This window comes from Marmota flaviventris, chromosome 14 (genome assembly GCF_047511675.1).
Source record: "Marmota flaviventris isolate mMarFla1 chromosome 14, mMarFla1.hap1, whole genome shotgun sequence".
In the NCBI taxonomy this organism is placed as follows: Eukaryota; Metazoa; Chordata; class Mammalia; order Rodentia; family Sciuridae; genus Marmota; species Marmota flaviventris.
In genome coordinates, this window is record NC_092511.1 from 7,006,832 (window position 1) to 7,029,707 (window position 22,876).

General features: G+C 48.6%; 1 protein-coding gene across 3 annotated transcripts in view; it reads left to right on the top strand.

Moving 5' to 3' along the window:
* Positions 1–952: 952 nt before the first annotated feature.
* Atp6v1c2 (ATPase H+ transporting V1 subunit C2) overlaps positions 953–22,876 on the top strand; it is a 47,824-nt gene continuing 25,900 nt past the window's right edge. For all 3 annotated transcript variants that reach the window (XM_071601334.1, XM_071601333.1, XM_027937793.2), the window contains exons 1-3: positions 953–1,030; positions 2,322–2,480; positions 4,708–4,775. In XM_071601334.1, the coding sequence (XP_071457435.1) occupies positions 2,352–2,480; positions 4,708–4,775 (197 nt within the window). In that variant the 5' untranslated portion in view covers positions 953–1,030; positions 2,322–2,351. The remainder of the gene's footprint in view (positions 1,031–2,321; positions 2,481–4,707; positions 4,776–22,876) is intronic.

A 22,876-nucleotide genomic window follows, 5' to 3' on the forward strand; every position in this document is an offset into this window, starting at 1 on the left:
TTGTCTTGTTTTTAACATTCCTCGTTAGCTCCTGAGATTCCTGTCTTGGTTTCAGGCAGTGCAGGATTCATCCCGCGAAGTCAGCAGCTTTATTTTATGTATGTTGTAGCTATGCATGTATGTATGGTGCTGGGGACTAAATTCTAAAATAAATAGGACTGGGCTAGTTTAGTTAGACCTCACTAGTCGTACTGAAATCGAACACAATTTTATTTATTAATTTATTTGGGTGTTGGGGACTGAACCCGAGCGCACGCCGGCAAAACCTCTATCATTGATCGGCACCTCCAGCGCAATCCTAGTAGCTTTATATCCTCTCCATACACAGCGCAATTCGGGAGGTGGGTGGGGGGAGCTGGGTTTTTCCTGGGTAACAAGTGACAAGCTCGCGCCCACACGGACGGGAAAAGTCGCTCCTCTCCCAGGTGTGTGTTCCGAACATCTGAACCTGTTGCGTTGCTCTCCACAGGTCAGCCCCGTCTGTCCGGCACGGGCCTGGGAAACACCCGCAAGCAGGTGTTTTCCGGAGACCCGTGCGGGTGCCCGGCGGCCGTGAGGTGGGGGTGGGAGGCGGCGGCAGCTGGAGGGCGGAGTCGCCCCGCGCCGGGAATCCTTTCCCCGCTTCTGCCTCGCGGAGTCGTCTTCACTCGCGGTGGGCCCCGCTCAATCGTGGGGCTGGAGACCGGGCCAAGCTCTCCGGCACCACCCAGAGGCCCAGCCCGCGCGCATCGGGCTCGGGGAAGCTTCGCCGGGTCTGTCCGGGACCGCGTCCCCTCTCCGCCAAGGCCCAGACGGAGCCCAGCGCCTGCTACTCGAGCCGCTGGCCCCGGCCCGGCGCGACCGCGGGAGGCAGGCGGCCCGTATGCAAATGTCCCGCGGGGGCCGGGGGACGCCTCCAGCGCCCGGGATAAAAGGCGGGGTGAGGCGCGCGGGGCCGCAGAAGTCGCTGCCTCCCGGGAGCCTGCCGTGCGCTCAGGCCCCCGCGCTCCTGCCCGCAGCCCCGACAGCGCGGTCCTCCCCGCGGCCCCCGGTAAGGACGCGCGGCAGCGCAGACACCAGGCGAGGAGGTGGGCCAGAGGCGCCGACGCCGCGATTGCGACGCCGCACCCGGCGACCCACGTCCCCTCGGTCGGGACGCGCCTCCTTGCGCCCAAGGGACCCTAGTCGGCGCTTTCTCACTGGGAACGTGGGAAGCCGACTCCCACACCGCGCTCTCCGGGACTGAGCAGGTGGCATCTCCCTAGGTGCCGCTCTGGGACAGTTTGTCCCCAGGCCATTGGCAGTGAAGACGGAAAGAACTGCGTTTGGTCAGGGTTAGGAGGGACTAAGAGGATCTCAGGCTGGAATGAGTGGGAGTCAGGAGAAAAAGGCCAGGGGACCCCGGATAGTCCATGTTATTCTCCTGTTTCCCCCCCAGAAGTCCGGGGACACTCGGGAGGCAACGGGCCTGGAGAACCCGCAAGGGGGACCGAGTGGGTGGGTGGGTACGCGTTTGAATGAGCAGAATCGACTTTCTGGGCCCCTGCGCTGCACTGAAACTTCGAGTTACCCATCCCTGCAGAGTCGTCACCTCCTCTAGTCAAAAAAGTCGTGCTCCGCAGCCCCCTTCCTCCTTCTTATTTTAAAAAAGAAGAGACTTTCTAAAGTCTGTTTTTTGTTTTTATTTTTATTTTTTTGTACCGGGATTGAACTCAGGGCCACTTCATCACTGAGCCACATCCCCTACCCCTTCCCCCTTTGTATTTTATTTAGAGACAGGGTCTCTCTGAGTTGCTTAGCTCTTCTCTAAGTTGCCGAGGCTGGCTTTGAACTTGGTATCCTTCTGCCTCAGCCTCCTGAGATGCTGGGATTACAGGCGTTCATGCCAACAGGCACTGGCCTAAAGTTTTTGAAACTAATTCCAAACTCAAGGTTGGTGGATTAATCTGGGGTTTGTGATGGCTCCTTCCTTCATCCACCCATCCTGCACCCGCAAGATGCAATGTGTGAGGAAGAAAAATATCCCAGAGAGCACCCAAGTCTGACTTTCTGTCCCCGCAGCTTACGATGGCAGGCAGCAGTTGTGACCTGGGTCCTGGGGAGAGTGAAAGGAACCAGCCCTCCTGCTTAAAACCAGTCAGGGCCACCTGGGGATGAGAGCCTGTGAGTCTCCTGAGGGCTTCTCCGGAGGAGATAAGCACATTGCTTTGTTCCTATGGGTGTCTTTGGAGCTAGACTCATCCAGAGAGGATTAATTCTGAAGGCAGGGAGTGGTGACAAGTAGAGACATCTGACACATCTCTCCTCCTGTTTCTGTTTGTGTGCGTTTGTCTTGGTTCTAGACAGTGACTGGGAAACAGAAGACTGGAAACATGTCCGAGTTTTGGTTGATTTCGGCCCCTGGTGATAAGGAGAATTTACAAGCACTGGAGAGGATGAATACAGTAACCTCCAAGTCCAACCTGTCCTACAACACCAAATTTGCTATTCCTGACTTCAAGGTGAAATTCCTGGGGAGGGGAAAGGAGATGGTGGACTAGTGGGCAGGAAGCAGCCTCTGGGGAGTGAAGGAGAAAATAACAGGTCAAAGTGGGGACATTGAGGACAAGCCTGAGCTAGGGGATAGATAGGGGAGTCGGTGGGCTCCATGGGTCTTCAGGCCATGGCTCCAAACTAATTGTGGCACCTTGGCTTTGAAGCCCCAGGAGAGAATGAGGAGAGGGAGATGGTGGTGGTGGCAGCATCTAATGCTTCGTATAAGTGGGAAGAACCTGTGAATAGCAGGTCCTCACCGTGGTCCTGGGGACCTTCCTGTTTTGTCTGCAACATCTAAGAAGACCAACCCCAGACTTGGGGTATTCCGGCTTTCAGGCCTCGATTGTACTCCTGACCTAGGGGAAAGGCAGGAAATCCAGGATCTTTCTGATTTTATTGTGGGGGGGGGGGCTGTACAGACAGCTGGCAGAGTGGCAGAGGTTTGGGGTAGTGCACAGTATCTGAGGACTCTTTAGTGGACAGCAAAATGAAGATAAAAGGGTAAAGAGGAGGAAGATATATACAATCCTCAAAAACAGTGGACTGGGGCTGGTGGTGTGGCTCAGTGGTAGAGGGCTGGCCTGGCACGTGAAGTCTTAGGTTTGATCCTTAGCACCACACATAAACAGAACACAGACTGGCAGTATTTCCTAAGACTGTAGGTTTCCAAGGGGAAGAGGTAGCTAAAGAATTCTTTGGGACCACACCAATGTACACACACTGAGAGTGCCAACCACCCAGAGTCCTTATAATCAATCCTCTTCCAATCCTTAGTTTGCCCCTCTGCCAAAAGAGTGCACTGTCACCCTGAGTTGTTGGTGATGCTGCTCCATGTGCCAGCATTTATTGAGCAATGTTCTGGCAGCCAGGTCCTGTAAACAGAAGATTCCTTGTGGAGTCTTCGAGGCTCCCCCTGACAAGGTTGGGATGGGCTGAGAGAAGCTTAGTGATTGCTAGGCTGTGGGGCTGGCAAGAGGACAGATGCAGCTGGGGTTCTGTATCCAGGGCTTGCTGCTTCTTCAAGCCTGCCTCTGTTAACCCTGGGGACAGACACTGTAGAGGTTAGTGAATCCAGCCTCCACTCATTTACTGAGCAGGGCACCGTGCTAGACTCTGGAGGATACAAAGTTAAACAATGACATGGCCCTACTAAAAGTTGCTTAAAACTAAGTTGCTTGCATGTCTATAATCCCAGAGACTTGGGAGGCTGAGGCAGGAGGATCTCAAGTTCAAGGGTGGCCTCAGCAATTTAGCAAGAACCTGCCTCACAATTTTAGAAAAAGGTATGTAGCTCAGTGGTAAAGTGCTCCTGGGTTAAATCCTCAGCACCCTTTGCCCTCAAGAATTAATTTTTTGAAAATAAGCAACTTCACCAATATCCAGTGGAGATTTCCAGGCTTCATCAAAGATTTATTAGTTTTTTAAATTTGGGGGATTCTGGGGACTTAATGCAGGGCCTTGCTCATGCTAAGCATGTGCTCCACCACGGAGCCATGCCCCCAGCCCTCCTTCATTGCTCTTAAAGTGTGGTTGGTCTAATCACAGGATGGCAAACCTTTTCTTTCTGATTCTGTGAAAAGACCTTTCAATACAATTTTGCCGACGATGCACTCATTTCTGCACTGAGACAGATCATGCATAATCCACAAAGAAAAGGGCCTTGAGGGGATGTAGCTTAGGTAGAGTGCTTGCTTCACACAGGGCGGTAGGTTCTGTCTCCAATACTGAAGAAAAACAAAAACAAAAGAAAGAAAAGGACCATTACAAATGAGTGGGAAGAAAAGCTGCTCCCTTCTAATCAAGATCAATGTCAATAGCAGCAAAGAACAGAGAAAGGGATGGTGGTCCTGTCTTAGGGAAGAAAGGCTTTTAGAAAGGATAACTTGTTAAAGTTGCTGGGGATTCATCTCATGAATAGCAGGCTGCCTCTCTCAGAGGCAAATGAGCTGAGGTCAGCCCATGACGTAATAGTCCTTCCTATGGTGGAGATATGACAGTTTATCCTGTTGGTCCCTAAAATAAAATAAAAATCCTAAATCCCTGGGTTTCCCTTAGGAGTTCTTCCCACTTCTCAGTTTGGCTGTTGGCCAGGAGCAGCCAACTCCAGATGAAGGCAGAGTGCCTCACACTGCTGTTGAATCGACAGCCACGCCTCTCTGCCAGCCAGCACTAATTATTTTATGATCTTTCTAGGTGGGGACCTTGGATTCTCTTGTTGGTCTCTCTGATGAGTTGGGGAAACTCGATACCTTTGCTGAAAGGTAAAATATTTCTTATTTACTACATACAAGTGAGAATTTGACATTGTTGTCAGAGGACACAGTGTTCTTGCTTTGGCTGAATCAAAGTATGGACTCATACTCTAAACCTGGCTCCAAAAGTCAACAGAGTGATCAGGTGGGTCCCCTGGGGGAATGGGGTCAGCAGGAGCATGCTGGGCCTATCCTTGCTTTGTTTGCCGGAAATAGCATCTTTTTATTTTTATTTTTTTTGGTACCAGGGACTGAACCCAGGGGTGCTTGACCACTGAGACCCATCCCCAGACCTTTTAATGTTTTATTTTGAGGCAGGGTCTCTCTAAGTTGCTTAGGGTCTTGCTAAGTTGCTGAAGCTGGCTTTGAACCTGATCCTCCTGCCTCAGTCTCCTGATCTGCTGGGATTACAGGCGGGCCCCACCACCAGCTAGAAGGCAGCATCCTATAAGGGGTTGCCTTCAGTATGAAGATCATGCATAAAGCTGAGTCACTTAGAAAAATAATTGGTGCAATTCCCCTCAAGGCTTTTAAGTTTGTTGGTTTTTTTGATAATATATGTAAAAAAAAATCAAAGTACAAAAAAGAAAGAATGTAGAGTGAAAATTAAGTTTCCCTCTGATATGTTTTCCTCTTTCCTGTCCCCTGTCCCCTCATTCCCTTCTTCTGAGGCAGTGCTATGACTTTCTAGGCGAACTTTCCAGAGAGAGCCTATTTGAGCACAAGTCAACATGCATGTATTTCATATGTGCTCTCATAAAGTGCAAACACCTGTGTCTTGCTTTTTTGTTTAATAGCATACCTTAGAGATAGTTCCATGTCAGTTCATTGCTGCACATTCTTTTTACTAGCTGTATGGCCTTAAATAGATGTACCCTCATTTATTTGATTTCTCTGTTGTTGGACATTTAAATTTTCTAGTCTTTTGCTATCACAGGCAGGGTGGTGATGCCTGTCCTTTGTGCACATGTAGAAGTGGAACACTTAAAAGTGGTTGGTAGTTCTGGGTCAAAGAGTCTTTGCAAGGACAGCTTACAGATATGTCCCCAGTGCCCTGCCAAGAAGTTGTTCATTCCATTCACACGCTCTCCAAAAGTGTATGAAATATCGTATGGTCTTAGCATGACATTTCTTTTTAAATAAGTTTATTACAAATTTGGTGCATAATCACTGGGAATCAGTTATAGCTCATAGAATAGCGTGAAAAAGAAACTACAACTCACCCATGATCACGTAGTCCAGAGACAAACACTGTTACATTGTGTTTACAGCCTGTACCTCCAATTTTCCCAGCACATATATTATTTATATATACATATACTAATAAAAGTAAGCCCATATTATATACATTATACATGTAAATCCATATTTTGCTGTTCTCTTCATATTTTAGATTTTTTTATGTATTGGGGGTTGAACCCAGGGGCACTTGACCACTGAGCCACATCCCCAGCCCTTTTTTTTTTTTTTTTTTTTAAATTTTGAGACAGGGTCTTGCTAAGTTGCAAGGGCCTTGCTCAGTTACTGAGGCTGACTTTGAACTCTTGATCCTCCTGCCTCAGCCTCCCAAGCTGCTGGAATTATAGGTGTGCACCACTGTGCCTGGCAAAAATCGTTTTTTAAACTTAGTCTTTGAACTGTTATGGTAGAAATTGGTACTGTGGATTGAATTTGGGGCACTTTACTTCTAACTTACATCCCCACATCCCCAGTCTTTTTTTTTTTTTTTTTTTCTTTTTTAAAAAAAATTTGAGACAGGGTTTTGCTAAATTGCTCAGAGCCTTTTAAGTTGCTGAGGCTGGCTTTAATCCTGCAAGCCTGCCTCAGCCTCCTGAGCTCCTGGGGTTACAGATGTGCACCATTGCAATTGGTGTGCAGGTCATAGTCTTTGAGAAAGAAAACCAACTTTGTCCTTCTCATCTATAAAGCGAGGTACAGTGACCATCTCTCTGCTTTCAGGGAGGAATGTAGGGCAGTAGAATAATGTTAAGTGTCATCAAATCCCAGGGCATGTCCTGTGAAAAATCACCATCCAGGAGATGTGGCTGGATTCCCAAGTGCCAGCTCCTGTCTGCGGCTGCTCTGTCTCTGAGGTCTGATGGACCTTCTGTAGCAAGAGGACAGATGCTAGTCAGATCTTCAAATCGGAGGACCCCAACCCTAAGCAAGGGCTCTGACAGATGCCATCGAGGGCAGCCCCTGCCTTTGGCTGGGATGGCCTTCCGTGCTCCCTGCCAGCCCTGACAGACCACAACACGAGGCTCTTCAGTCCTCGGCAGAAACACCAGCTGAAGGAAGGTGAGCTGCTCCGTGGCAGCTGCTCAGCACTCTGGTCTCAGCCCTCAGTGGCTGCCTTTCTCTCCCTCCGTCCCACTCACCAGTGCCCCCCGCTCTGAGCTTCTGTGGGCCTGGATTATTGCTGTTGGTTCCACCTGAGTTTCTTTCTTTCCTTTTCTTTTTTTGATTGTCTTTTTCTTCCCAATAGACAGTTGTATTTTGTTCTGTACGTATCTGTTGTACGAGTTGCCTCGGATGGTTCTATAGCATATTTGTTTATTGTTGTTGTTTTTGGAAATGAGGTGAACCCAGAGGTACTTAACCATTGAGCCACATCCCCAGCCTTTTTTATTTTGAGACAGGCTCTCACTAAGTTGCTTGGGGACCTCTCTAAGTTGCTGAAGCTGGTCTTGAACTTGCAATCCTCCCGCCTCAGCCTCCTGAGCCTCTGGGATTATAGGCATGCGCCACCACACCCAGCATGGTGTAGCATATGCTTAAAAAAAAAAACTAGAAAATGCATGCACAAGCGAGTCGTGAGCTCTCGTTTTGAAACACAGAAACTGTACAAATGAGAGTGTTTTTACAAACAGGGACTAGGTGTGGTCGAGAATGAAAATCACTGTGCATTGTTTTGAGTTTTGCTTGTAGGTGTGTATTCCCAAGAGCTTTCCTGGGGTGGGGGGGTGAAGAAAAATAGTGAGGTTTGAGTGCCCTTAGAGTTTTAGCTTTGCTCTAGTCCAGGGCCTGGAACTGATAACTCCCAGGTCCATTTGGAAACAACCTCCCTGGCTCCGTGGAAAGTGCTCCAGTGTGATTAGATAAATAAACCCCAGCTGGGCCTGTAACCTAGGCAGCATAAACCTGTCAGCACTGCTTCTGCCCAGGAGGACAGAGAAGGGACAAGGGTTTTCAAGGTGTATTGTTTCCCTATCCTTTTATTATTTATTTACCGGGGACTGGAGTGTTTTTCCATGTCGCTGGAAGGCAGCCTTGGCTTATGCGAGCTTTCCCATTATTTTTTGATTCATTCTTTCATGCCACTGTGTTAATTTATTCTGCATTTACACGGTGATTCATGAACATTTGAGAAGCCCAGTGCTTTTATCTTTTAAAATCCACCCCCCACCCCGCCCCAACCTTTTAGCGTGTGAGTCTGTCCCAGCATCGTGGCCTGTCCTGCGGTCCTGGTTGAAATATTACATTTCACAGGCACTTGGCATTCAGCTATGCCTCATGGTTTCTCCGGGGCCATGTTGACTGCCTCTTGCCCCTGAGCGCGTTGCCTGTGTTGTGGAATAGCTGGTGGCTTTTTCTTTACCCACGTGGTTCGTGAAGCTGTCTGAGGGTTGGCTGATCAAAGATCACGGATCTGAGTGTGGATGTCCACTTGGTGATTCCAGTGAGTTCTTGTGGGGACCTTCTAAACAGGAGTGAGTTGGAACGGAAAAAAGTGCCCAGGCTTCTCTTCTCTGTCCATGCAGAATATCAGGTTGAGGTTATCTGTGGACATTTCAGGCCTGTCCTGCACCCGCCCTTCCACCTGCCCCCCTGACACCTCTCCCAGCTCCTCCCCATGCCTCTGGACCTCCTGCTCGCCTTCTCCAAGCAGAGTGCCGCTCCGCTCCCTCCTCCACGGCCCTCACCCCCAGGGACAGGCCTGAGAGAGGCCGTCTAAGGCCGTCCTCTGACCCCATTCTGTTCTCTGCTTCTGTGAATTAAACTGTTTTAGATTCCACCTGGGAGGGAGGAGAGGCTGTCCTCCTTTCTCTGTCCTTGCGCTGTTCACTATGGCATCTGCTAGGCACCGGGCTCAGCGGAGCTCTTGAAATGTGACCAGTCTTAACGCAGATGTGTGTCAAACACACGTCAGGTTCAAAAGACAGTATGGGAAAAATAACTTCAAATATCTTGTTATACTTTTTAATGTTAACTGCCTGTTAAAATGATAATATTTTGGATATTAGATGAAATAAAGTAGGTTGCTAAAATTAATTTCACCTGTTTTTACTTTTGGAAATGTAGTGATTAGAAGTTCTTGAATTACTTATGTGGCTCCTGTAATATTTGTATTGGGCAGCACTGGGCCATAGCTCTGAGTGTTTCTCAACCTTGAACATGTAAGTGAGTGCCCTGGGGATCTTTAGACAACTCGGTTGTGACTCAGGGGATCTGAAGCCAGGGATTCTGCATTTCTTACCATGTTGCTGGCCTGCAGACTGCACTTGGCTTACCAAGGCTCAACACTTTAAATTAGTGGCTCTTCAACTTCAATGTGCATCGGAATCATCTGGAAGGTTTGTTAGAGCATCCATTACTGGGCCTCATCCCTAGAATTTGTTATTCTGAGGGGCCTGAGAATCTGATTCTCTAAGCTCCCCAGTGGTGGCAGTGCTCCTGGTCCTGGCTGAGCTTTGAGAATGGCTTTTTCACCTGGTGGTGGGGTGATCTGTTTCCCCATGGCCCAAAAGATGTCATTATGACATGTGCATTTTTAGAACTGGTTCTTGGATGATACAAAATTTTCCAGTTCTGTTGGTGTGTTGATTTTCTCTTGGGGAAGGAGTACTGATATTGGTATATTGTGTTTTTGGAGAGAAGAATCAGTTTCATGAACTTTTTCAGGTTATTTGCATGAAGTCTACCAGGGTCTGCTGTAGCTGCACATTTCCCATTGATTTTGGTCTTTGCATTTTCTTTGGTTATGCTACCCATGGTCTACCTGTTTTGCTTTTAAGAGGAGCAGTTCTTATCTTCATTTACCAATTTTATCATTTTCTTGATTTCTGATTTTTAAATTTCTGCATATATCCTGATTTTCATCTTCTTGCTTTATTGAGGTTTGTTTTCTTTCTGCAAAACCTACTTAATTGCATACTTAGTTCATTTATTCTCTCTCTCTCTCTCTCATGCTAAGGTAATGAGTTTTTCTCTGAATATTACATAACTTAAGTTTTGATGTGTGGTGTTTTCATTTTTTTTTAATTTAGCTCATTTTTTTTTATCCTATGTTTCTGGAAAGTTGGGGTTTTTGTTGTTGCTCCTCCTTCCCTTTCTTTCTTTTGTAGTACGGAGATTGAACCTAGAGGTGCTTACTCTACACTGAGCCACTTCCCCAACCCTTTTTAAGGCCAGGTCTCATGAAGTGGCCCAGGTCCTGGCTTAGCTTCCCTGGCAGCTGGGACCACAGGTGTGTGCCACGGTGCCAGGCTTGTTTTTCCCTTAATTCTTTTGCCTTGTGAGAGAATGAATTGGGTACTATGTCTGCCTTTGGAATTTGATATTTTCTTTGTGACCTCATCTATTGCTGATTTTTCTTTTTTCTCTTTCGGAACTGGAATTGAACCCAGGAGTGCTCTACTACTGAGCTACATCCCCAGTCCTTTTTATTTTTATTTTTTGAGAGAGTGGCTAACTAAGTTTCTAAGGCTGGCCGTGAACTTGTGATCCTCTTGCCTCAGCAAATCACTGGGATTACAGGAATATGCTGCCATGCCTGGCTGCTGTGTTTTCCATGGGATCTAGGGAAGGGTGAGTTCTATTGGAATGACATCATCTGTGATATTTCCTATTCCCTACTTCATATTGTAAACGCCCTGCTGTTCTTGCGGGGTCTGTAAAGGTCTGTGCTGGTTCTGACTCCACTGAGGGCTGTCCCTTTATCGTTCTCCAGGCTTCTGTTTATACTGTATTCTATTTTGAGTTCCAGACCACCTGATGTTTGTCACTTCCCTATTTTAGTAACTTCCAATGATTGATAGATGAGAGTATCGACACTCAAAGATGTAAGTCACTTGTGCGAGATCGTACAGCGTGGAGTGTCTGGCCTTTGCCTTGGTCACCCCAACCCCCTGCCTTGCCCTGTCAAGGCCTTGGCAGGTGGCAGTCAGTGCTCCTTTGCCTCTTCTGCCCTCATCCTTCAGCTCAGCCCTGCTGGGACAGTCTGTATTGCCTGGTACCTGACAGGCTTCCCCAGCGCCCAGCCACTTTTCCCAAACCAGAAGCCCAGCCACGGGGTGGGGGGGAGTTCTGGCTGCCCTAGGACAGCATGCCTGCAGTGAGGGTCAGCCTGAGGCTGCCATGTGAGATCCTTGGAGGCTGAGTTTAGCATAAGGCATTTCCTCCTTGGACCCTGCGGGGACAATGGCTCCCAGATTCCCCAATCCCAGTCCAGTTAGTTCTTGGTGCCCTGGGCGGGTGCTCTGGCTCAGGCCAGGTGTGTAGGTACTCCTTATTTTCATCAGCCACGGAGGGTCTCAAATGTCCTTTCTTTGCCTCTTTCTGCACTGCCACGTCCTCTTGACAGTGTCCACAGCTTGCTTCTGGAGAGTCTCTTCCTTTGGGACCTCAGGCCGGGGGTCCTTGGGCCCCAAGCACAGCTGCTCACAGGTCACCTGTCCACACCTCCACCTGAGACACTGGGAAGGACCAAATCCTGTGGCTCCCTCGCCAAAACCTGTCCCATGTCCATCCAGGTCTCAACATGCCCAGCCCTGCACCTCTGTCCACACTGCCCTCGACCCATTCCTGAACCTGACAACAGACGCAGTTGCCTGCTGCTTCCTTTTCATCTGCTTTCTCCCCAGAGCCAGAAGGAGGGTTTGTTTTTTTTTTTTTTCCTGTGGTGCTGGGGACGGAATGCAGGGCCTTCAGGGCATGCTAGCCACTAGCCAATGTGTTCCCACACTCCCAGTGCCAGAATGGTCTTTTTAAAAAATGACTCTCTTGCTTGAAACCCTCCCTTGGCTTTCCAGTGCCCTCAGTATCAAGTCTGGGCCCTTGACCCTGGCTGCCAGATCCCTAGCTTACACATCCCGGCCTTTTCTTCACAGAAGAAGGAGGACCACTCTCCTCCAGCCACCCTGGCTCTGTCCTGCCGTAGGTCTGTACACAAACGTCTTCCTGAACATTGAAGGCTCCTGCCCACCACCCCACCCTGGCATGGCAGGCCCCTGGTTATCCCAGGCTCAGTTCAAATGGTATCTCCCCCAGGGACTTCTCCAGACTGCTGGAAGAAGAGAGCCTAGTTGCTCAAGGACACGCTGTTTTAATTTTGCACATGCCATATACCACTACTGAATACCTGTCCTCCTCCCTCCCTCCTTCCTCTCCCCCCTCCCCAGGGCCTTGCTCATGCCGAGCACATGCTCTAGCCCTGAGCTGCGCTCTAAGTACTTCTCTTGTCCATTTTTGTCTGTGATTCCTTACAGAGTATGAGCTATGGGAAAACAGACCAGATTCGCCCCTTCTCTGACAGCAAGCAGTGCCTGCCTCGTGGCAGGGGCTGAGAGTCTCTGCTGCCTACACATGTCTCCCCTGTCTCCACTCGCAGGACCCTGGGGAGCGTTTAGAAAGTTCAGTTCCTTGGCAGCAGCTCCAGGGTTCCTTGCCCAGGTCTGGAGCAGGGTCTAGGAATCTGCATGTTAAGTGACTGGGCACCTGTGATTCTGCACCTGGGGCTGGATACGCTGGGAGCACTGTTGTCTTCGCTGAGTGCAATCACAGCCATCCTCCCACCTAATCCTAAAGTGCTTCCAAGAGTCAGTCCAAGGCCAGGATTCTAAACACATGTTGGAGAGCTTAGGGCCAGGTACAGTGGAATGTGCCTGTAATCCAAAAAACTTGGGAGGCTGAGGCAGGAGTATAGGCTGAGTATCTCAGCCAAGTGAGACCCTGTCTCAAAATAAAAAGTAAAAAGGGCTGGGATGTAGCACTTGCCTAGCATGTGCAAGGCCCTGCACTCGACATCCAATACTACTACTACTACTACTACTACAAAAAAAAAAAGGTTATAATGCAGTTTGATTTTTTTTCTTGAACAGGTAATGCATTTGTATGTATTGAAGATAAAAATGATATAAAAGGCTCTGCAAGGAGAAGTCTCCTTATACTGTCTCCCTGCCTCTTGCCCCAGACACTAAGGAAGCCACTTTTATGAGCTGCTTGGATACATTGCATCTTCATACAAACACAAGACAATTCTGTATATGTTTATATGCCCCCCTTTTTTTCTGGTACTGGGGATTGAACCCAGAGGTGCTCTCCCAGCCAGACTACATGCCCAGGATGCACGCCCTCTTTTTGTGACAGGGTCTCTCTAAGTGGCTGAGTCTGTCCTCAAACTTGAGATTCCTGCCTCAGCCTTCCAAGCTGCTGGAGTTACAGGTGTGCACCTCCACTCCCGGCTCTTCCCTTGTGAAATACAAAATGAGATTCCACACGTGCTGATTTGCATCTTGGTTTTCTCCCTCCTCTTAACATCCTGGGAGAACTTTCCCATCAGTATGGAAGACCTTTCTTGCTATTTCAGGTACCTAGCATCTCACTGTGGTTTGTGAACTAGTCCCTTACAGGGGGACTCTCGGGTGGCAGACTTTTGTGGAGAGAGGCTGTTACCAGCAGTGCTGTAACCTTACAGATGGGTCAGTACTTCAGGGAGACGCATGCGGGTGTATCTGTAGGATAAATTCTCAGGAGGAAATTTGCTGGGTCCGGGAGTCATGTGCCTTTGTTATTGTTGATAAGTGTTCCAGAGTTCTGTCCATCTGAAGTGACCATCTTGCATTTCTACCAGCAATGAGGGAAAGCCCCTATTTCCTATAACTTTTCTTTCTTTTTTTTTGGGGGGGTGCGTAGGTACCGGGGATTGAACTCAGGGTCGATCAACCACTGAGCCACATCCCCAGCCCTATTTTGTATTTTATCCAGAGACAGGGTCTCACTGAGTTGCTTAGCGCCTTGCTGTTGCTGAGGCTGGCTTTGAACTTGCCATCCTGTGCCTCAGCCTCCAGAGCTGCTGGGATTACAGGCATGTGCCACCATGACTGACTCCTGTAACTTTTCTAATAGAGCATGTCATCAGGCTTTTGGGTTTTTATAAGCCTGATAGGTATGAATTGCTACTTCAGTGTAGTGCTCTCTCTCTCTCTCTCTCTTTTTTTAATGGTTTTATTGAGAAATAAGTAAATGGCAAAAATGTTTCCATTCACTGTTGGAGAACATTAACATAGTTTTGAGTTATTAAAAATAAAGCTGTTATGCACATTTATGTACAGTCTTTGAATTGACATATTTTCATTTCTCTGAAGTAAATGACATAGCTGGGGTCTTGGGTACCCTAAGTGTGGATACAGACGTCCTCTTAGCTCTTGGTATTTGGGACTGATCCCTTGCCCTGTGGCAGACACAGCTTGGAAGAGGACCACAGGGTACACCGGGTCCCAGGGCAGCTCATCTGCATCTAGTGCTTAGTGTTTTGTAGACACAGGGAGTGGTGAGTTGTTGTTGTTGTTTTGTTGTCTTAAGGTAGTAGTATTCATTCTTTGAAAGTCTCAGATTCTAGGAGGTGACACAAATGCAGTCTCAATGCCGGGTCACACGTGCATGATGAAGGAATGGTAAGAGCCACGTGGCCCTGATCAGCCCTGGACCCACGTCCTGCTCCACATCTCTCTCTCTGTTTTTTAACGTGGACTCCTTCACCAGTTTGTGTGCCATCCTTGTGCGGGAGTCAAACTAATCGCTGTTCCAGTTTTAGGATCGGTGCTACTGAAGCAAGCCACCCCCTCCATATCTCAAGCCTTGGTCTAGCTGGCCACTGCTACCCAGGTTCTCATTGCTCCTGGGCGTTCCCAGGAGCTGCTGCGTTCTTGCAGAAGCCCAGAATGAGTAGTTCTGAAAGATCTTCAGAGACCTCTTTTTTTTCTTGCTCAGATGAGGAAAGCAACCTTTTAATGTGGTCGACGGAGTTTCAGATATAGCAATGAAGGTTTGTTTTGTCCACCTTCTCCCCTGTAATATTCCCTAATGTGTAATACTCCCTGCATGCAGTACATTTTCCTTAACTGCCAGAAATAATAGGCATTGTACTGTGTGTGTCAGGTATGCGCAGGGTTTCCTGGGACTGTAATAAAGGGTCAGCAGTGCCCATGTGGCTCAGGCTATCCCAGGTGCTCCCAAAGTCCTGCTCAGGACAGGCAAGGGTCAGGGTGGGGTGGCAAAAACCACGGCTGGGCAGGCAGGTGTATTCCTTGTAAACTCTGCTAAGGGGTTTGAACATAATATTTGAACTTCTCAGGAAACCACTGACAGTCTCAGCAGTACAGCAACATGGCAGGGGGTGTGTTTTGGGTGTGTATTTTTATTGAGATCCCTCTGGCTGCTGTGGGATGGATGGACAGGTGGGGCCCCTTTAAGGTCCATGGGGAAAACAGAGAGCAGGTGGGTGAAGGAAGCCTAAAGAAAGACACCATGACGTGTCTAGGATAGTGACCCAGGGTAGGCTTGACAAATTTTGGTTGCTACAAAAAACAGTTGTGATGATGGAAAGGACCGGTTTCAGGTTGCCGACGAACTTTGGAGAATGTGAATTCAACCCTTCGAATCTGAAGGGCTGAATCAGTTCTCGACCTCCCCATCCAGGCTGGCTCTCCACCCTTAAATCCAGGGGAAGAGCAGGGCACTTTTAAATTGAGCTATAACGCACACTCGGTGACATCCACTCTTCGAATCCACGTAATTCATCTGTTCCCAATGTATTTACAAAGTAATGCAACTGTCACTACCATCTGGTTCCAGATTTTCTTTACCCACAAAAGAAACTCTGTACCCATCAGCAGTCACAGACCAGTTCTCTCCCAAATTATCGGCAACCATTAGTCCACCATTTGTCCCCTCACCATCTCTGTGGACACTTAGTGCAGAGGGAAAACCAGGATATTTTAAGAGAAACCAGGAAAAGAAATATATGCCTTGCAGATGTGCCAGGAAGTGCACGTGGATGGCCCTGGAAGGCGGCTCTGATTGACAGGATGTGAGGCAGGTATGGCTGGGAGGCTTCTAGGGAGCCCAGGGCCTCTGCAGGGTTGAGAAGAGGTTTGTCTGACAGTCTGTTCCTTCTTCTGACTCTTAACAAGCTCTCAGGGCAGACAGACAAGCAATGGAAATGACGAGCATTGTGGGAAATGCTGTTGATAAAGTCCAGTTGACTACTCTGAAGTTGAGGCGGGTGAGCCCGCTGGCCCTGGTCAGTCACTAAGGAGCTGTGTGTTCTTAGACAAGTCTCCACCCCTCCTGGGTCCAGAGGCCCTTCACCTGTGTCCCCTCCCATGAGTCTGGGTCACAGTGCCTGTGACGGTCACACTTTAGGCGTGATCTGAAGCGGTGGTGGTAAGGAGGTTTTCACGGAGGGCTCATTCTTGCTATTGTTTTTGATGATGATAAAATGAACGTTTAATTCTACTACAGTGAACTCCCTGAAGAAATCAACTATCTCTGCCATGACTTTCGTAATTAGCGCACCTCTCTGTATACTTTCTGGCTACATTGTGGGTTGTCCTAAAGTTGCATCTGTAAATTGAAATTACAGGTCCCCCTGCGTTTGATCCCCCGTAACAAATGCTCCAGGGCACACACACAGGGATCACGGGGTCAGGGGACATGGGCATATTTAAGCGGTTTGTACATATTGCTAAATTGTTTCCACAAGGTTGCGCAGCGCCCTTTCCTCATACCCCAGTCACTTAAGTGCCTTTAAGAAACTCTGCCATTTCCCCAGCAAAGAAGCAGGGTGTGTGAGAGGCTTCATTTGTATTTCTTGGATTCCCAGCCAGAGTAAACATATTTCCAAGCGCTTATCAGCCAGTCCTAGTTCCATTTTGGAGACTGGCCTGTGTCTGGCTTTGTTCAGGTGGCCCCTGGGGCAGGCTGTGTGTTGGGCACAGTGCTTGGGGACAGTCTCCAAAATTTAAACACATGTTCTTCCAACCCAGATGCTTAGGGGAGGGCCCGGCTTCTCCTAAAAGGCGGGACCCTGAGGCTTTGGTGTCACCCGCCTGGGAGCTGAGTGCAGAATGAGGATCCCTCCTGTCTGTGCCTCCCAAGGGGCAAACAATTTCTGAGGGTGGGTTGGCCTTTTATTTTACTTTTTTGATAAGGGGTCTTACTATGTTGCCCAGGCTGACCTTGAACTTGTGGCCTCAAGCCATCCTGCCCCAGCCTCTCAGGAGCTGGAACCATAGGCACAAGCCACCATACCTGACTCAATTTGTTTTTGAAGAGAATCGAAAATTGCTGTCCTGGGCCACAGCATGTGAATCAAGCTCTGTAATGCCAGCACAGCCAAAAGCTCTTCTTTGAATGACAGGGCAGTTTTGCGGGTGGCTCCACACACAGAATGCAGGGGAAATGTCTCTAAAAAAATCTCATGATTGGTCCATTATTTAAACATCCAGTCTGACAACCAGTGTTGGCCTCTGAAGCATGAGGGATGTGTGTGTGGCCAGACTTTGGGACCCTCCTAGAAGTCTCCTTGGACCTTTGGTTTCCTATAAAGCCATTTAATGGCTCCCTAGTCACATTTTCCTGGTGTGTTTGCTGCAGCTCATTGATTTCTTTGTCCCTTGGCAGAGATGGAAGCAGGGAGACAGAGGGTGAGGTGCCCGGGGCTCGCCCCACCTTTTGCAGAGGTTTCTGGACTCTCCTCCCCGGAAGTGCTCCTCCCTTGTGGCTGTCTCCTCTGGACTCATCGAGGACCGTCAGGCACAGAGGGCTGGGGCTTCAGGTTGACCAGAGGGGCCTGTCAGCGTCTGGTGCCGTGGATGGAGGCCTGCTGTAGGGCCAGGGCCATGGGGACAGTACGGCTGGTGCTGTGGCTGCCAGCAAAGTGACCTGGGGCAGTGTTCTTGCCTCTCTGAGCCTCAGTTTCCTCTGCTCTCGGGGACTTAGTCTTGTTTGTCGAGGATTTGGGTAAATCCGTGCAAAGCGCCCTTCTGAGGACTGAGGAAAGCTCCCAGGCGGGAGTCACTGTTATTCCTACTTGGGGACCTTGAAAACCTCCCTGCCCTGCCCTGGAATCTGTCTAGCCTCCTCCAGGCACCTGGGTCATTTCTGACAACCACACCAACCAACCCTGCCTCACTTTTGCCAGAATTATCCAGAAAATCTGGGGAAGGGTGGGAAGCCCCTCTCTTTCATTTGGACTTGCCCTCAGGAACCTGGAGCCTTGTATCCACCATCTGGAGAGAGCGGGTGGAGGAGCCCAGTCCTCCTTCCCACAAAGCAGGGAAAGCAGAGCGGGGCACGTACCTCTTGGCTGAGGTGGGCCTTGTTGAAAGCTTGGCTCCCAGTGCTGCTCAGAAAACTGTGGGAGGAGAGAAGGGAGAGAGAGAGAGAGAGAGAGAGAGAGAGAGAGAGCGTGCCCCCCCACACCTTGGGAGCTTTGCTGCACAAGTTTACAGGGAAGCTTCCCTGGAGACACCATGTCTTAAGGCCATTTAGGAGGACTCTTGTGTGTGCCCTCAGGATTGGTGCATTGCCCAGGAATGCAGAGGTCAGCCCTGACCTCCAGATCCCTGCCTGCAGCCTTCCTGGGGCTGAGTGGCTTCAGGTCACCTGCCTGGCTGCACCTCTACCCACATCGCAGGACTGGAAGGCTCCTGCAGGCCCTGCTGGTAGGAATTTCCTGCCTTGTGGTTGCAGGAGAAGGGGGAACAGGAGAGCTCCTACCTCTAAGCCTTTTGTACCCCAAGGACTGAGTAGCTGTAGGCCCCTCAAGGCCCAGGTCCAAACACCAGCGGGGCTGAGAGTTTCTCTCCTTCTCGTGGGAAGGAAGGAAAGAGCGTCTGCAGCACGTCCCTGGCTGCGGGCAGATCTGCAGAGCTGCTTTGGCCAGCCCCTGTCGCATGACTGTCCCCCACCTCGATGTCAGGTGACTAGATGTGGCTGGCCCAGTTCACGAGGCCTCCCTCCCCTACTGCCCTCCTTGCACTTCCTTCCTGCTGCCATCTTCTGTGTCTCCCTTGGCAAGTGGGTCCCGGTCCACACCCAGGGCCACAGGGTGGTGCGTTTTGTTTCCCCGAGGACTTGTCTGGCTGTAAATTATGAATCTTTTCAATATGCCCATGGATCTGTGAAAAATGATATTTCAGAGCGATGAGGCGGAGCTTCCCTCCATGTTCAGGGGCCGCCCGTTGCTCCCCCCTGGAACCTGGAGGTGAATGTTTCTCCAGGTCCCCGCCCTCGGTGCGCAGCTGCTGATCTTGGGGGCCGTCTAGCATCTGGCCTTGTTCTGCTCGGCACTGAGCTACTGAAGCAGGTCTCGTCCTTACAGCAGCAGTTGCCCCGCTTGGCTTAGGAATTTATTCATCTTTATTTATTATTTTTAAACATGAATTTGTAGTTCAGCTGTTACCCTTCCCACCACCTGAAGTGTTCAGCTCTGTCAGCGTGGGCATATCAGCCTGCGATCGGCACCACCTTCCAGCCAAAGGATGTTTTTATCTTATAAAACTGCAAGTCTCGGTCTCCGTTCTGCTTGCCCTGGCCTGCAGCGGGGCTGTTCTTGTCATCTCTGTCACCTCCTGTGAGTGGAATCAGACGGTGTGTGCTCTTTTGCAATTGACTTATTTCGCTTAGCATGGTGTCCTCAAGGGTGACTGTGTCAGAATTTCCGTGTGTGTGTGTGTGTGTGTGTGTGTGTGGTGCTAGGGAATCACACCCAGGACCTCACACGTGCTGGGCAAGTGCTCCACCAGTGAGCTCCATCTCCATCCCTTTATAAGTTTTATTTTCAGACAGCCTCTTGCTGAGGCTGGCCTTGGAGTTGTGACCCTCCTGCCTCAGCCTCCCCAGTCACTGGGATTATAGGCGCGCACCACCATACCTGGCAAGAGTCATGTTTCAACAAATTCAAGCACAGCATTATATAAACGTGTAGAAATTGAAAGTCCCTCTTCATCCACATGTGAAGGTAATGAGGAATGTCAGTTTGGTGTCTTTTCTTCCGGGCTTCTTATTTATGAACATACTGACATTTTTATTTTTTTAATACTTTTTTTTCTAAGAGAGAGAACTTTAATATTTATTTTTTAGTTTTCGGCAGACACAACATCTTTGTTTGTATGTGGTGCTGAGGATCGGACCCGGGCCGCACGCATGCCAGGCGAGCGCACCACCGCTTGAGCCACATCTCCAGCCCATACTGACATTTTTAAAGTGGTATTATAACATGCTTAACATATTTAATATTTTTTAAAACTTATCATTTTGAGCTAACTTCAAAGCTTCAGAGAGGTTGCAAGATTATTTAAAGAATTCCCGTAAGCCCTTTATCACCTCCTTTCTCTCTTCCTCCCCCATCCCTCTGATGGTGAGGTGCAGACACAATGTCTTTTCTAAATATTTTAGTGTGTATTGTGTAAACACAAGGACATTCTTTTACACGGTCTTAGTGTGGTGATCCAGGCCAGGATGGCAATACTGATATTTAACAGCTGTCACTTGGATATCACCATGTGTCTCCATGGTATACTTCCAGCCAAAGGAAACCTTGCAGTTTCTTAGACAATGATGAACCTTGAGGTGGCTTCCTGTCTTGTAATGAATTATCAGTTCTCTTTGGCTTTGATCAAACTGGAACATGTATTTACACTTTCTCTGTATGTCATGACACCACGTTGTTTTGTTTTGTTTTTTAACTGTACAGGTCAGTTTTGTGAAATACTCCTTAATTTGCGCTCACCTGATGTTTCCTTCAGCTTAGTCTCAGGTTGTGTATTTCTGGCAAGAAGAGCACAGAAGGGTTACCATGTCCTTGGTGCACCCTTTGGGGGCACACGTGGTTGCTTCTGTGTGGGTGATGTTAACTTTGTTCACATGATTAAGGTACTATCTGCTTTAAGGTGAAAGTTATATATTCACATCTTAAGTGAACAGTTGGATGAGTTTTGACAAATATGTACTTTCATGTAACCAACAGCCAAATTGGGATCTTTGTGTATTGTTGCAGTTGCTCTTCACTAAAATATGATTTGAGCTGGGCATGGTGGTGCACGCCTACAATCCCAAGCACTCTGGAGGACGAGGCAGGGGGATCAAAATTTTGAGGCCAGCCTGAGCAACATAGTGAGATCCTGTCTCAAAATAAAATAGATAGAAAGGACTGGAAATGTAGCTCAGTGGCTCAATCCCTAGCAACACCAAATATATATATATATATATATATATATATATATATATATACACATACATATAATATATACATATATATACACACACATATTTATATATGCATGTATATATACACATGTTGTATGATATTCATGATTTGTACATCTTCCTTATGAGTTGATAATTATTATTGCCAGGTGTTATAGGGAAAGGTGCCAGAATTTACTTTGGCTTTGAAGCACATGGGCTTTGGAGCACATGGGCTTTGTGCACATTTGTGATCAGTGTCTGGTTCAACATTTGTTTACTCTGTCAAATTCCCTGTTTACAAAAGTACAATAATAATGGCACTTGTTTACTGTTACCTTTAACTAAGCCTTAATTTTTTCGTCTTTACTGGCTTTGGCATGTGTGAGATGCCGGGGATCAAACAGAGGGCCTTGCCCATGCTAGGCAAATGCTGTGCCCCTGAGCCTTAATATTTTTATCTTACAATGGAAATGTCACCTAGAACAAAACACTGTCTCAAAGAATTGGTCTCCAAAATACCTAAGAGCTCATACAAATCAATGAAATAGAATAAAAAGAGGACCAAGCCACAGAAACAGTGGCAGGGGACATAAAGACGTCACTCACAGAAGACGCGAACAGCCTTTGGTAGAGTTAATAAACATGAGGAAAGACGTCCAGTGGGTCGAAGCGCAGATCGGGGCATCAGCCAGATGTAAGTTCTAAGCTGTCAGATTGGCGGAGGTTCCGGTGGCTCCTGACGCCCATGCTGGCGAGGCTTAGGGAAACAGACTGCTGGTGGGAGTGGACGTTGGCGAGCGGACGTTGGCGTGTGGTCAGAGGGGTCGGCCTTACTTCTTAAAATTGAAGCTGTCATATCCTTTATTTCATGTCCCACATATGCACCCGTGCATGGGCAGCGTAAATGTATCATGTGGCGTCATGTCAAAGAGGAGGCAGATCCCCGTGACTCGGGAGGCCTCAGCCTCGGGAGGCCTCAGGAGGCAGGAGGATCTTGAGTTCAAAACCAGCCTCAGCAACTTAGCAAGGCCCAGTCTCAAAATAAAATATATCAAATGGGGTTGAGGGTGTGGCTCAGTGGTTAAGCTCCCCTGAGTTCAACCCCTGGTACAAAAAAAGAAAAAGAAGGAGGCACCCCAGGTGTCCAGGGGGGGAGTTAGTGGAATGCTGTGCATCCAGCACGGGGTGGAGGAGGGTGTGACCGTGGTCAGTGTTCCTAATGACTGCAAAGTGGGGACAGTGGATTTGACAAGTGTGGAGGTGCTTGGGTCCCTCCCAATGAGAAAACCAGCTGTCTGGCTCCATAGCTGCAGTTCACTGATGACCACAGCTAATGGCCACGGCTAGGTGGGGCTGTGTGTGTTAGGTGGAACAAGAGACGTTTCTAGCAGCTAAGCGTCCTCAGAGCACGCTGCTCTCAGAGGTTTCAGGTGTTCTGTGCATGCCTAAGGGCCTCACTTGCCACAGTGAACACCTTGACAGGGTTGGGACACAGAGCAGTGAAGGATCCTTAACACAATATTGGGTGAGTTCTGTCTGTTAGAGCAGAAGGAAGGAGTGAGGGATGGAGAGGCTGTGCAGCTAGCCACCTTGAGTCAGGCACTGTGGTCAGGGCTGGAATTACTACCACAGTCACATCAACAGATAATTCCTGAAGTGTCCTAGCAGATGTGGTGACCGGCGACAGTAACTTGCACATGTCAACATAGGGATTAAAAAAACACCACTGGCAGCTTTAAAATGGAGCTCAGTGACCACAGGGACTTTGTTTTGTCCACAGCATCTTGTACAGTGCTTGGTATACAGTAGTTGCTTAATATATGGGAATTACTGAATGAATGATTAAATTTATTGAA